At 49.6% G+C, this 10,000-nt stretch overlaps 1 protein-coding gene across 1 annotated transcript in view; it reads left to right on the forward strand.

Annotated features, from left to right (window-relative positions):
• Positions 1 to 10,000, forward strand: part of pold1 (polymerase (DNA directed), delta 1, catalytic subunit) — a 26,988-nt gene that overhangs the window by 8,895 nt on the left and 8,093 nt on the right. Inside the window, 11 exon segments of the mRNA XM_041237735.1 lie at positions 1 to 125; positions 316 to 426; positions 822 to 1,013; positions 1,808 to 1,896; positions 2,053 to 2,169; positions 2,382 to 2,495; positions 3,006 to 3,153; positions 5,594 to 5,689; positions 6,308 to 6,445; positions 9,411 to 9,586; positions 9,730 to 9,882. The exon segment at positions 1 to 125 is cut by the window's left edge and continues 16 nt beyond it. Coding sequence (XP_041093669.1) covers positions 1 to 125; positions 316 to 426; positions 822 to 1,013; positions 1,808 to 1,896; positions 2,053 to 2,169; positions 2,382 to 2,495; positions 3,006 to 3,153; positions 5,594 to 5,689; positions 6,308 to 6,445; positions 9,411 to 9,586; positions 9,730 to 9,882 — 1,459 coding nt within the window.

The following is a 10,000-nucleotide window of genomic DNA, read 5'->3' on the forward strand; positions in this document are numbered from 1 at the left end:
TCTTGGGTCGAATCCGAGGGGTCAGGTCTGTGATCAGAGATTCCTCTTTTCAGTCTAAGCAGATGGGCAGGAGAGAGAACAAAATTATCAACATGGAAGGGAGAGTGCAGTTCGATCTGTTGCAGGTAACTTGAGAGAGAGAAACTACAGCTCCCATGGTCCTCTGCCTCCAGCCCCAATGCAGAGGCATGCTGGGATCTGTATTTTTTCCGTCATGAGAGAGGGAGGCGTAGACACAGTGTCATTGATAATGAGTAATCTCCTCTCCTCTCTCCTCTCTCTCTTTCTCTTTCTCTCTCTCGCTCTCTCTCTCAGGTTCTCCTTCGTGATTATAAACTCCGATCCTACACCCTGAACGCCGTCAGTTTCCATTTCCTGCAGGAGCAGAAGGAAGACGTCCAGCACTCGATCATCACAGACCTGCAGGTAAAGATTTTAAAAAACAAAAAACTACAACTCCCAGCATGCCTCTGCACCCGCAGCCATGGCGAGGGATGCTGGGAGCTGTAGTTCTTTATGCTTTAGGTGATACCAGCTCTAGTTTGGGGCTCTAGTGCCTTCATCTTATTCGAAATTTGAGCTCTAGTTGTGGGCTTAGTCATTCAGCGTTACTGAAACTAAACTGAGTCCAGTCAATGTAAAGAAAGATTCATAGAGACCTGTGAAACGGGACAGCCTGGCTATAGAAAGATTCATAGAGACACAGTGAACCGGGACAGCCCTGGCTATAGGACTGCAGCTCCCAGCATGCCTCTGCACCCGCGGGCCGTGACGAGGGATGCTGGGAGCTGTAGTTCACCCCCCCCCTCTCCTCTGTGCAGAATGGTAATGCGCAGACTCGACGCAGGCTGGCTGTCTATTGTCTGAAGGATGCCTACCTGCCCTTGAGGCTGCTGGAGAAGCTGATGTGTGTGATTAACTACATGGAGATGGGCAGAGTCACAGGAGTGCCTCTGAGCTACTTACTGACCAGGGGCCAGCAGATCAAAGTGGTGTCACAACTACTGAGACAGGTGAGAGAGGAGAGGGGAGGGGAGAGGGAGGGGGGGGGAGAGAGAGAGAGGGAGTGCAGAGAGAGGAGAGAGGATCTTGTGACTTGAGACCTCTCTAGCCCTCTCTCCCCTACCTCTTCCTATATTCCCCACCCCCCCTCTCTCTCTCCCTCCCATACCCTCCCATCTCCCCTCTAGAGAGAGGGGGGGGGAGAGGAGAGGGGAGGAGAGGAGGGGAGAGAGAGAGGGGAGAGAGAGAGGAGAGAGGAGAGGAGAGAGAGGAAAGGGAGAGAGGGAGGGGAGGGGAGGGAGAGAGAGAGGAGAGAGAGAGAGAGAGAGGGGAGAGGGGGGAGGTCCTTGCGTGATCCTAGTCCCTCCCCCTCTTGCTTACCTATATCTTCCCTTAGGAGAGGAGAGGAGAGAGAGAGAGAGGAGAGGAGGGGAGAGGGGAGAGAGAGAGAGGAAGAGAGGGGAGGAGGAGGGGAGAGCAGGAGGAGGAGGTGGGAGAGAGGGGAGCTTTAGAAAGGGAAGAGAGAGGAGGCAGAATGTTGGGAGATGGGAGGGAGAGAGAGGAGGTAGAGAGGAGAAGGAATGGATATAGAAAGGGGGTTGATAGAGAGGTGGGGGGAGAGGGAGAGGGGAGATGGCAGAGACAGAAAGAGGGGAGGGAGAGAGGCGGTAGAGAGGGGGGGGGTCGAGCCGTCCTCGCCTCTTCACCCACGCAGGTGGGGGTCTCTCGTAGCCGTGTCTCCCTCGGCGACGCGGCGGCCTCCTGGACGGACGGACGGACGTTTTGTTTGTGCTTCTGTTGCTAGGCGATGAAGCAGGATCTGGTCATGCCGGTGGTGAAGTCCGAGGGGGGGGAAGATTTCACGGGGGCCACCGTGATCGAGCCAGTCAAAGGGTGAGAGCAAAGCCTCTTGGCGTGTGTCTCCTCCTATCTCTGAATCGCACCTAAAGAACTACAGCTCCCAGCATCCCTCGCCGCCGCTGCATGCTGGGAGTTGTAGTTTTGGCCGTGCATGTCTCTGATGTGAGTTTGCGGGCTTTTCTTTTGCAGTTACTATGCCGTTCCCATAGCGACGCTGGATTTCTCCTCGCTGTACCCGTCAATCATGATGGCGCATAACCTGTGCTACACCACCCTGCTGCAGCCGGGGGCCGTCGAGAAACTGGGGTGAGAGCCGCGGAGAGGGGCGCCCCACTGCAACCCTTTATCAGCGACACTGTTTGTGTGAGGGGCTCCCCACTGTGTGTGTGTGTGTGTGTGTGTGTGTGTCTCACTGTTTTTTGTTCCTGTCTAATATATAATCTGTCTTTCTCTTCCCTTCTCTCCTCTCTCTCGTCTCTCCTAAGAGGAAGAGGAGAATCTCCTCTCTCCCCCCCCAGTCTCTCCCCTGATGATTTCATCAAGTCTCCGACCGGAGATCTCTTTGTGAAGGATTCTGTCAGGAAAGGTTTGCTTCCTGAAATCCTGGAGAATCTTCTGACGGCCAGAAAGAAGTGAGTTGAAGCATCTGCAACCGAGCGCCATTGAGAGGCCCCGCCCCACAAGCGCGGGCCCCGCCCCACAAGCACAGATCACTTTCACAAATCCGAGCCACACCCCTAAATCGCATCTACCTAATAATTATGAATATCTAATTTAGACCACACCCCATTCTGTTAAGACCACACCCACGTAGTTAAGCCCAACTTCATGTGAGGCCACACCCCTTCTGTTAAAACCACCCCACCCCCAAATATTTAGGACCAGGGCCGGCTCTGTGTTCACTAAAACTGCAGTGACGCAAAACAGCCACAAGAGGGCGCTCCCGGATCGAGGAAAAGAAAAACATTAAAATCTCAGCTTGCCTAAAAAGAAAAAAAAAACAGCCCCTTGTTTTCAGACTCCTCCCCCTCGTCCAGACCCCGCCCCTTGTTTTCAGACTCCTCCCCCTCGTCCAGACCCCGCCCCTTGTTTTCAGACTCCTCCCCCAGCGTTGCTCTCTCTCTCCTCTCTCTGCTCCGCAGGGCGAAGGCTGAACTGAAGAAGGAAACCGACCCGTTTAAACAGAAAGTTCTGGACGGGAGGCAGCTGGCTCTGAAAGTCAGCGCCAATTCTGTGTACGGCTTCACTGGGGCGCAAGTGGGCAAACTGCCCTGCCTGGAGATCTCCCAGGTAACGCCTGCTCCCCTCCCCAAATCACACAGCCCTAACCCCTCTATAAAACTATGGCTATTGAAACTCAAATCGTGTTTGGTTTTGTTTTGCGAAGCTCAGTATAATATATTAAACTATGGCTATTGAAACTCAGGGGGGTGTCTGAATCGTGTTTGGTTTTGTTGTATAATATATTAAACTATGGCTATTGAAACTCAGGGGGGTGTCTGAATCGTGTTTGGTGTTGCTGTATAATATATTAAACTATGGCTATTGAAACTCAGGGGGGTGTCTGAATCGTGTTTGGTGTTGCTGTATAATATATTAAACTATGGCTATTGAAACTCAGGGGGGTGTCTGAATCGTGTTTGGTGTTGCTGTATAATATATTAAACTATGGCTATTGAAACTCAGGGGGGTGTCTGAATCGTGTTTGGTGTTGCTGTATAATATATTAAACTATGGCTATTGAAACTCAGGGGGGTGTCTGAATCGTGTTTGGTGTTGCTGTATAATATATAAAACTATGGCTATTGAAACTCAGGGGGGTGTCTGAATCGTGTTTGGTGTTGCTGTATAATATATTAAACTATGGCTATTGAAACTCAGGGGGGTGTCTGAATCGTGTTTGGTGTCGCTGTATAATATATTAAACTATGCAGATTGAAGCTCAGGGGGGTGTCTGAATCGTGTTTGGTGTTGCTGTATAATATATTAAACTATGGCTATTGAAACTCAGGGGGGTGTCTGAATCGTGTTTGGTGTTGCTGTATAATATATTAAACTATGGCTATTGAAACTCAGGGGGGTGTCTGAATCGTGTTTGGTGTTGCTGTATAATATATAAAACTATGGCTATTGAAACTCAGGGGGGTGTCTGAATCGTGTTTGGTGTTGCTGTATAATATATTAAACTATGGCTATTGAAACTCAGGGGGGTGTCTGAATCGTGTTTGGTGTCGCTGTATAATATATTAAACTATGGCTATTGAAACTCAGGGGGGTGTCTGAATCGTGTTTGGTGTTGCTGTATAATATATTAAACTATGGCTATTGAAACTCAGGGGGGTGTCTGAATCGTGTTTGGTGTTGCTGTATAATATATTAAACTATGGCTATTGAAACTCAGGGGGGGTGTCTGAATCGTGTTTGGTGTTGCTGTATAATATATTAAACTATGGCTATTGAAACTCAGGGGGGTGTCTGAATCGTGTTTGGTGTTGTTGTATAATATATTAAACTATGGCTATTGAAACTCAGGGGGGTGTCTGAATCGTGTTTGGTGTTGCTGTATAATATATTAAACTATGGCTATTGAAACTCAGGGGGGTGTCTGAATCGTGTTTGGTGTTGCTGTATAATATATTAAACTATGGCTATTGAAACTCAGGGGGGTGTCTGAATCGTGTTTGGTGTTGCTGTATAATATATTAAACTATGGCTATTGAAACTCAGGGGGTGTCTGAATCGTGTTTGGTGTTGCTGTATAATATATAAAACTATGCAGATTGAAACTCAGGGGGGTGTCTGAATCGTGTTTGGTGTTTGCTGTATAATATATTAAACTATGGCTATTGAAACTCAGGGGGGTGTCTGAATCGTGTTTGGTGTTGCTGTATAATATATTAAACTATGGCTATTGAAACTCAGGGGGGTGTCTGAATCGTGTTTGGTGTTGCTGTATAATATATTAAACTATGGCTATTGAAACTCAGGGGGGTGTCTGAATCGTGTTTGGTGTTGCTGTATAATATATAAAACTATGGCTATTGAAACTCAGGGGGGTGTCTGAATCGTGTTTGGTGTTGCTGTATAATATATTAAACTATGGCTATTGAAACTCAGGGGGGTGTCTGAATCGTGTTTGGTGTTGCTGTATAATATATTAAACTATGGCTATTGAAACTCAGGGGGGTGTCTGAATCGTGTTTGGTGTTGCTGTATAATATATATTGAAACTATGGGGGTGTTGAATCGTCAGGGGGGTGTATGCAGATTGAATCGTGTCTGAATCGTTGGTGTTGCTGTATAATATATTAAACTATGGCTATTGAAACTCAGGGGGGTGTCTGAATCGTGTTTGGTGTTGCTGTATAATATATATAACTATGCAGATTGAAACTATTAGGGGCTGTCTGAATCCCCAACCACAGGCGACTTTATATCATCGTGTTTTGTGTTGCTGTATAATATATTAAACTATGGCTATTGAAACTCAGGGGGGTGTCTGAATCGTGTTTGGTGTTGCTGTATAATATATTAAACTATGGCTATTGAAACAGCTCATGGCTATTGAAAGTCGGGGGGGTGTCTGAATCCCTTTGGTGTTGCTATAATAGAAACTATGGCTATTGAAACTCAGGGGGGTGTCTGAATCGTGTTTGGTGTTGCTGTATAATATATTAAACTATGGCTATTGAAACTCAGGGGGCTGTCTGAATCGTGTGTTTGTTTCCAGAGCGTCACGGGGTTCGGAAGGCAGATGATTGAGAAAACAAAACAGCTGGTCGAATCCAAATACACAGCAGCCAATGGCTACCAAGCAGATGCCAAAGTAAGTCTCATCATTGTGGCTTTAAAAATCCATTCGCTTACCTCCCTTATAAAGAACTACAGCTCCCAGCATCCCTCTCCCTTATAAAGAACTACAGCTCCCAGCATCCCTCTTAATCTACTTATGGCTTCGAGAACACAGCGTAGGGGAGAGGGAATCCCTTGATTTCGAGGGTCGTAAGAGTAACACCACGAATATTCTTAGCTCGAGGGCGTAGCATCCCTTCTTGATCGTCGATCTTATGTAGGAAGAGGGAATATTGCTTGCTCCAGCGAGAGGGTGTTGTGCTTAAGAGAAGCTGTCTGACTCCCAGCATGCCACTTTACACTCCCCATCAATGGAGTTTGAAAAGGTACCAGTGAGTCCCAACTGCGTGCGTCTCTGTGCCTCTCCCTTATAAAGAACTACAGCTCCCAGCATCCCTCTCCCTCTCATTAGCGTTGACGCCCTCTCTCTCTCATTAAAGAACTACAGCTCCCAGCATCCCTCTCCCTTATAAAGAACTGCAGCTCCCAGCATCCCTTGCTGCGGGCGCAGAGGCATACTGGGAGCTGTAGTCCTACAGCATGGGGTCCGGTCCGATTTCTTTTGTAATTGCATAACTGTCGCTCTTTGTAGGTCATTTATGGCGACACAGACTCTGTAATGGTCAAACTGGGATTGGAGACTGTGGAGGAAACTATGAAACTGGGAAGAGAAGCTGCTGACTGGGTTTCCAGCCACTTTACACCCCCCATCAAACTGGAGTTTGAAAAGGTACCAGTGAGTCCCAACTGCGTGCGTCTCTGTGCCTCTCTCTCATTAGCGGTGACGCTGTGTGTGTCTCTCTCTCTCTCATTAGCGGTGACGCTGTGTGTGTCTCTCTGCTCTCTCTCATTAGCAGTGACGCTGTGTGTGTCTCTCTCTCTCTCATTAGCAGTGACGCTGTGTGTGTCTCTCTCTCTCTCATTAGCGGTGACGCTGTGTGTGTCTCTCTCTCTCTCATTAGCAGTGACGCTGTGTGTGTCTCTCTCTCTCTCATTAGCGGTGACGCTGTGTGTGTCTCTGTGTCTCTCTCTCTCATTAGCGGTGACGCTGTGTGTGTCTCTGTGCCTCTCTCTCATTAGCAGTGACGCTGTGTGTGTCTCTCTCTCTCTCATTAGCAGTGACGCTGTGTGTGTCTCTGTGCCTCTCTCATTAGCGGTGACGCTGTGTGTGTCTCTCTCTCTCTCATTAGCGGTGACGCTGTGTGTGTGTTCTGTGCACAGGAGGAGAGAGAATTATTAGCAACAGTGCTGACACCGGGGAGAGAGAGAGGTCTGACTGGACTCTCCTCAGGAGAGAGTAACTGCGCACACACACAGAAGGAGTGACTGCGACACACACAGAGACACGGAGAGACAGTATGTTCACTGCAGGACGCTGAGTGTCTCTCTCTCTTATTAGCGGTTGTTGAGTAGTTGTCCACTAAGCTGTCTATACTCTACTCTCTCATTCAATTAGCGTGACGCTGATTAGCGTGACGCTGTGTGTGTCTCTGTGCCTCTCTCTCATTAGCGGTGACGCTGTGTGTGTCTCTCTGCCTCTCTCTCATTAGCGGTGACGCTGTGTGTGTCTCTGTGCCTCTCTCTCATTAGCAGTGACGCTGTGTGTGTCTCTCTCTCTCTCATTAGCGGTGACGCTGTGTGTGTCTCTCTCTCTCTCATTAGCGGTGACGCTGTGTGTGTCTCTGTGCCTCTCTCTCATTAGCAGTGACGCTGTGTGTGTCTCTCTCTCTCTCATTAGCAGTGACGCTGTGTGTGTCTCTCTCTCTCTCATTAGCAGTGACGCTGTGTGTGTCTCTGTCTCTCTCTCATTAGCAGTGACGCTGTGTGTGTCTCTCTCTCTCTCTCTCATTAGCAGTGACGCTGTGTGTGTCTCTCTCTCTCTCATTAGCAGTGACGCTGTGTGTGTCTCTCTCTCTCTCATTAGCGGTGACGCTGTGTGTGTCTCTGTGCTCTCTCTCATTAGCAGTGACGCTGTGTGTGTCTCTCTCTCTCTCATTAGCAGTGACGCTGTGTGTGTCTCTCTCTCTCTCATTAGCGGTGACGCTGTGTGTGTCTCTGTGCCTCTCTCTCATTAGCGGTGACGCTGTGTGTGTCTCTGTGCTCTCTCTCATTAGCAGTGACGCTGTGTGTGTCTCTGTGCCTCTCTCTCATTAGCGGTGACGCTGTGTGTGTCTCTCTCTCTCTCATTAGCTCTCTCATTAGCGGTGACGCTGTGTGTGTCTCTGTGCCTCTCTCTCATTAGCAGTGACGCTGTGTGTGTCTCTCTCTCTCTCTCATTAGCAGTGACGCTGTGTGTGTCTCTGTGCCTCTCTCTCATTAGCAGTGACGCTGTGTGTGTCTCTCTCTCTCTCATTAGCAGTGACGCTGTGTGTGTCTCTCCTCTCTCTCATTAGCAGTGACGCTGTGTGTGTCTCTCTCTCTCTCATTAGCAGTGACGCTGTGTGTGTCTCTGTGCCTCTCTCTCATTAGCAGTGACGCTGTGTGTGTCTCTCTCTCTCTCATTAGCAGTGACGCTGTGTGTGTCTCTCTCTCTCTCTCATGTGTCTGAGACGTGACGCCCCTGTGACAATCGTGCCTCTCTGTGAGAGAGTCTCTGTCAGGAACATTAGACACGCTGAGAGAGACATCCCCCCTCTCTCTCATTAGCAGGTGACGCTGTGTGTGTCTCTGTGTCTCTCTCTCATTAGCGGTGACGCTGTGTGTGTCTCTCTCTCTCTCATTAGCAGTGACGCTGTGTGTGTCTCTCTCTCTCTCATTAGCGGTGACGCTGTGTGTGTCTCTGTGCCTCTCTCTCATTAGCAGTGACGCTGTGTGTGTCTCTCTCTCTCTCTCATTAGCAGTGACGCTGTGTGTGTCTCTCTCTCTCTCATTAGCAGTGACGCTGTGTGTGTCTCTGTGTCTCTCTCTCATTAGCGGTGACGCTGTGTGTGTCTCTCTGTCTCTCTCTCATTAGCGGTGACGCTGTGTGTGTCTCTGTGCCTCTCTCTCATTAGCAGTGACGCTGTGTGTGTCTCTGTGTCTCTCTCTCTCATTAGCGGTGACGCTGTGTGTGTCTCTCTCCTCTCTCTCATTAGCGGTGACGCTGTGTGTGTCTCTCTCTCTCTCATTAGCAGTGACGCTGTGTGTGTCTCTCTATATGAGCGGTGTGTTACGGTGACGCTGAGTGTGTCTCTCTCTCTCTCATTAGCGGTGACGCTGTGTGTGTCTCTGTGTCTCTCTCTCATTAGCGGTGACGCTGTGTGTGTCTCTGTGCCTCTCTCTCATTAGCAGTGACGCTGTGTGTGTCTCTCTCTCTCTCTCATTAGCGGTGACGCTGTGTGTGTCTCTGTGCCTCTCTCTCATTAGCGGTGACGCTGTGTGTGTCTCTCTCTCTCTCATTAGCGGTGACGCTGTGTGTGTCTCTCTGTCTCTCTCTCATTAGCAGTGACGCTGTGTGTGTCTCTCTCTCTCTCTCATTAGCAGTGACGCTGTGTGTGTCTCTGTCTCTCTCTCTCATTAGCAGTGACGCTGTGTGTGTCTCTGTGTCTCTCTCTCATTAGCGGTGACGCTGTGTGTGTCTCTCTCTCTCTCTCATTAGCGGTGACGCTGTGTGTGTCTCTCTCTCTCATTAGCGGTGACGCTGTGTGTGTCTCTGTGCCTCTCTCTCATTAGCGGTGACGCTGTGTGTGTCTCTATGCCTCTCTCTCTCTCTCCAGGTGTATTTTCCCTATCTGCTGATCAGTAAGAAGCGCTATGCTGGTCTGTATTTCTCCTCCAATCCTCACACTCACGATAAGATGGATTGTAAAGGTATTGAGACGGTCCGCAGAGACAACAGCCCCCTGGTGGCCAACCTGATCAACACCTGCCTGAAACGCATCCTGATTGACAGGTATTGAGAATGCTCTCTCCTCTCTCCCCTCTCTCCTCCCCTCTCTTTCCTCTCTCCTCTCCTCTCTCTCTCTCTCTCCTCTCTCTCTCTCTCTCTCTCTCTCTCTCTCTCTCTCATTATCCCCCTCTCTCTCTCCCCCCCAGGGATCCAATGGGAGCGGTGGAGCACGCCAAGGAAGTGATCTCGGACCTGCTGTGCAACCGGGTCGACATCTCGGAGCTGGTGATCACCAAGGAGCTGACCCGGTCAGCAGAGGAGTACAGCGGCCGGCAGGCTCACGTGGAGCTGGCAGAGAGGTGACCCGGGCGTACCCAGCGCGGCCGCGTGTGTGTGTGTGTGTGTGTGTGTGTGTGGGTGTGTCTGGCTGTCTGTTTGCATTGCCACTGCAGAGCCTCTGTCTGTCTGTCTTGTCTG

Source organism: Polyodon spathula, chromosome 45 (assembly GCF_017654505.1).
Source record: "Polyodon spathula isolate WHYD16114869_AA chromosome 45, ASM1765450v1, whole genome shotgun sequence".
Taxonomy (NCBI): domain Eukaryota; kingdom Metazoa; phylum Chordata; class Actinopteri; order Acipenseriformes; family Polyodontidae; genus Polyodon; species Polyodon spathula.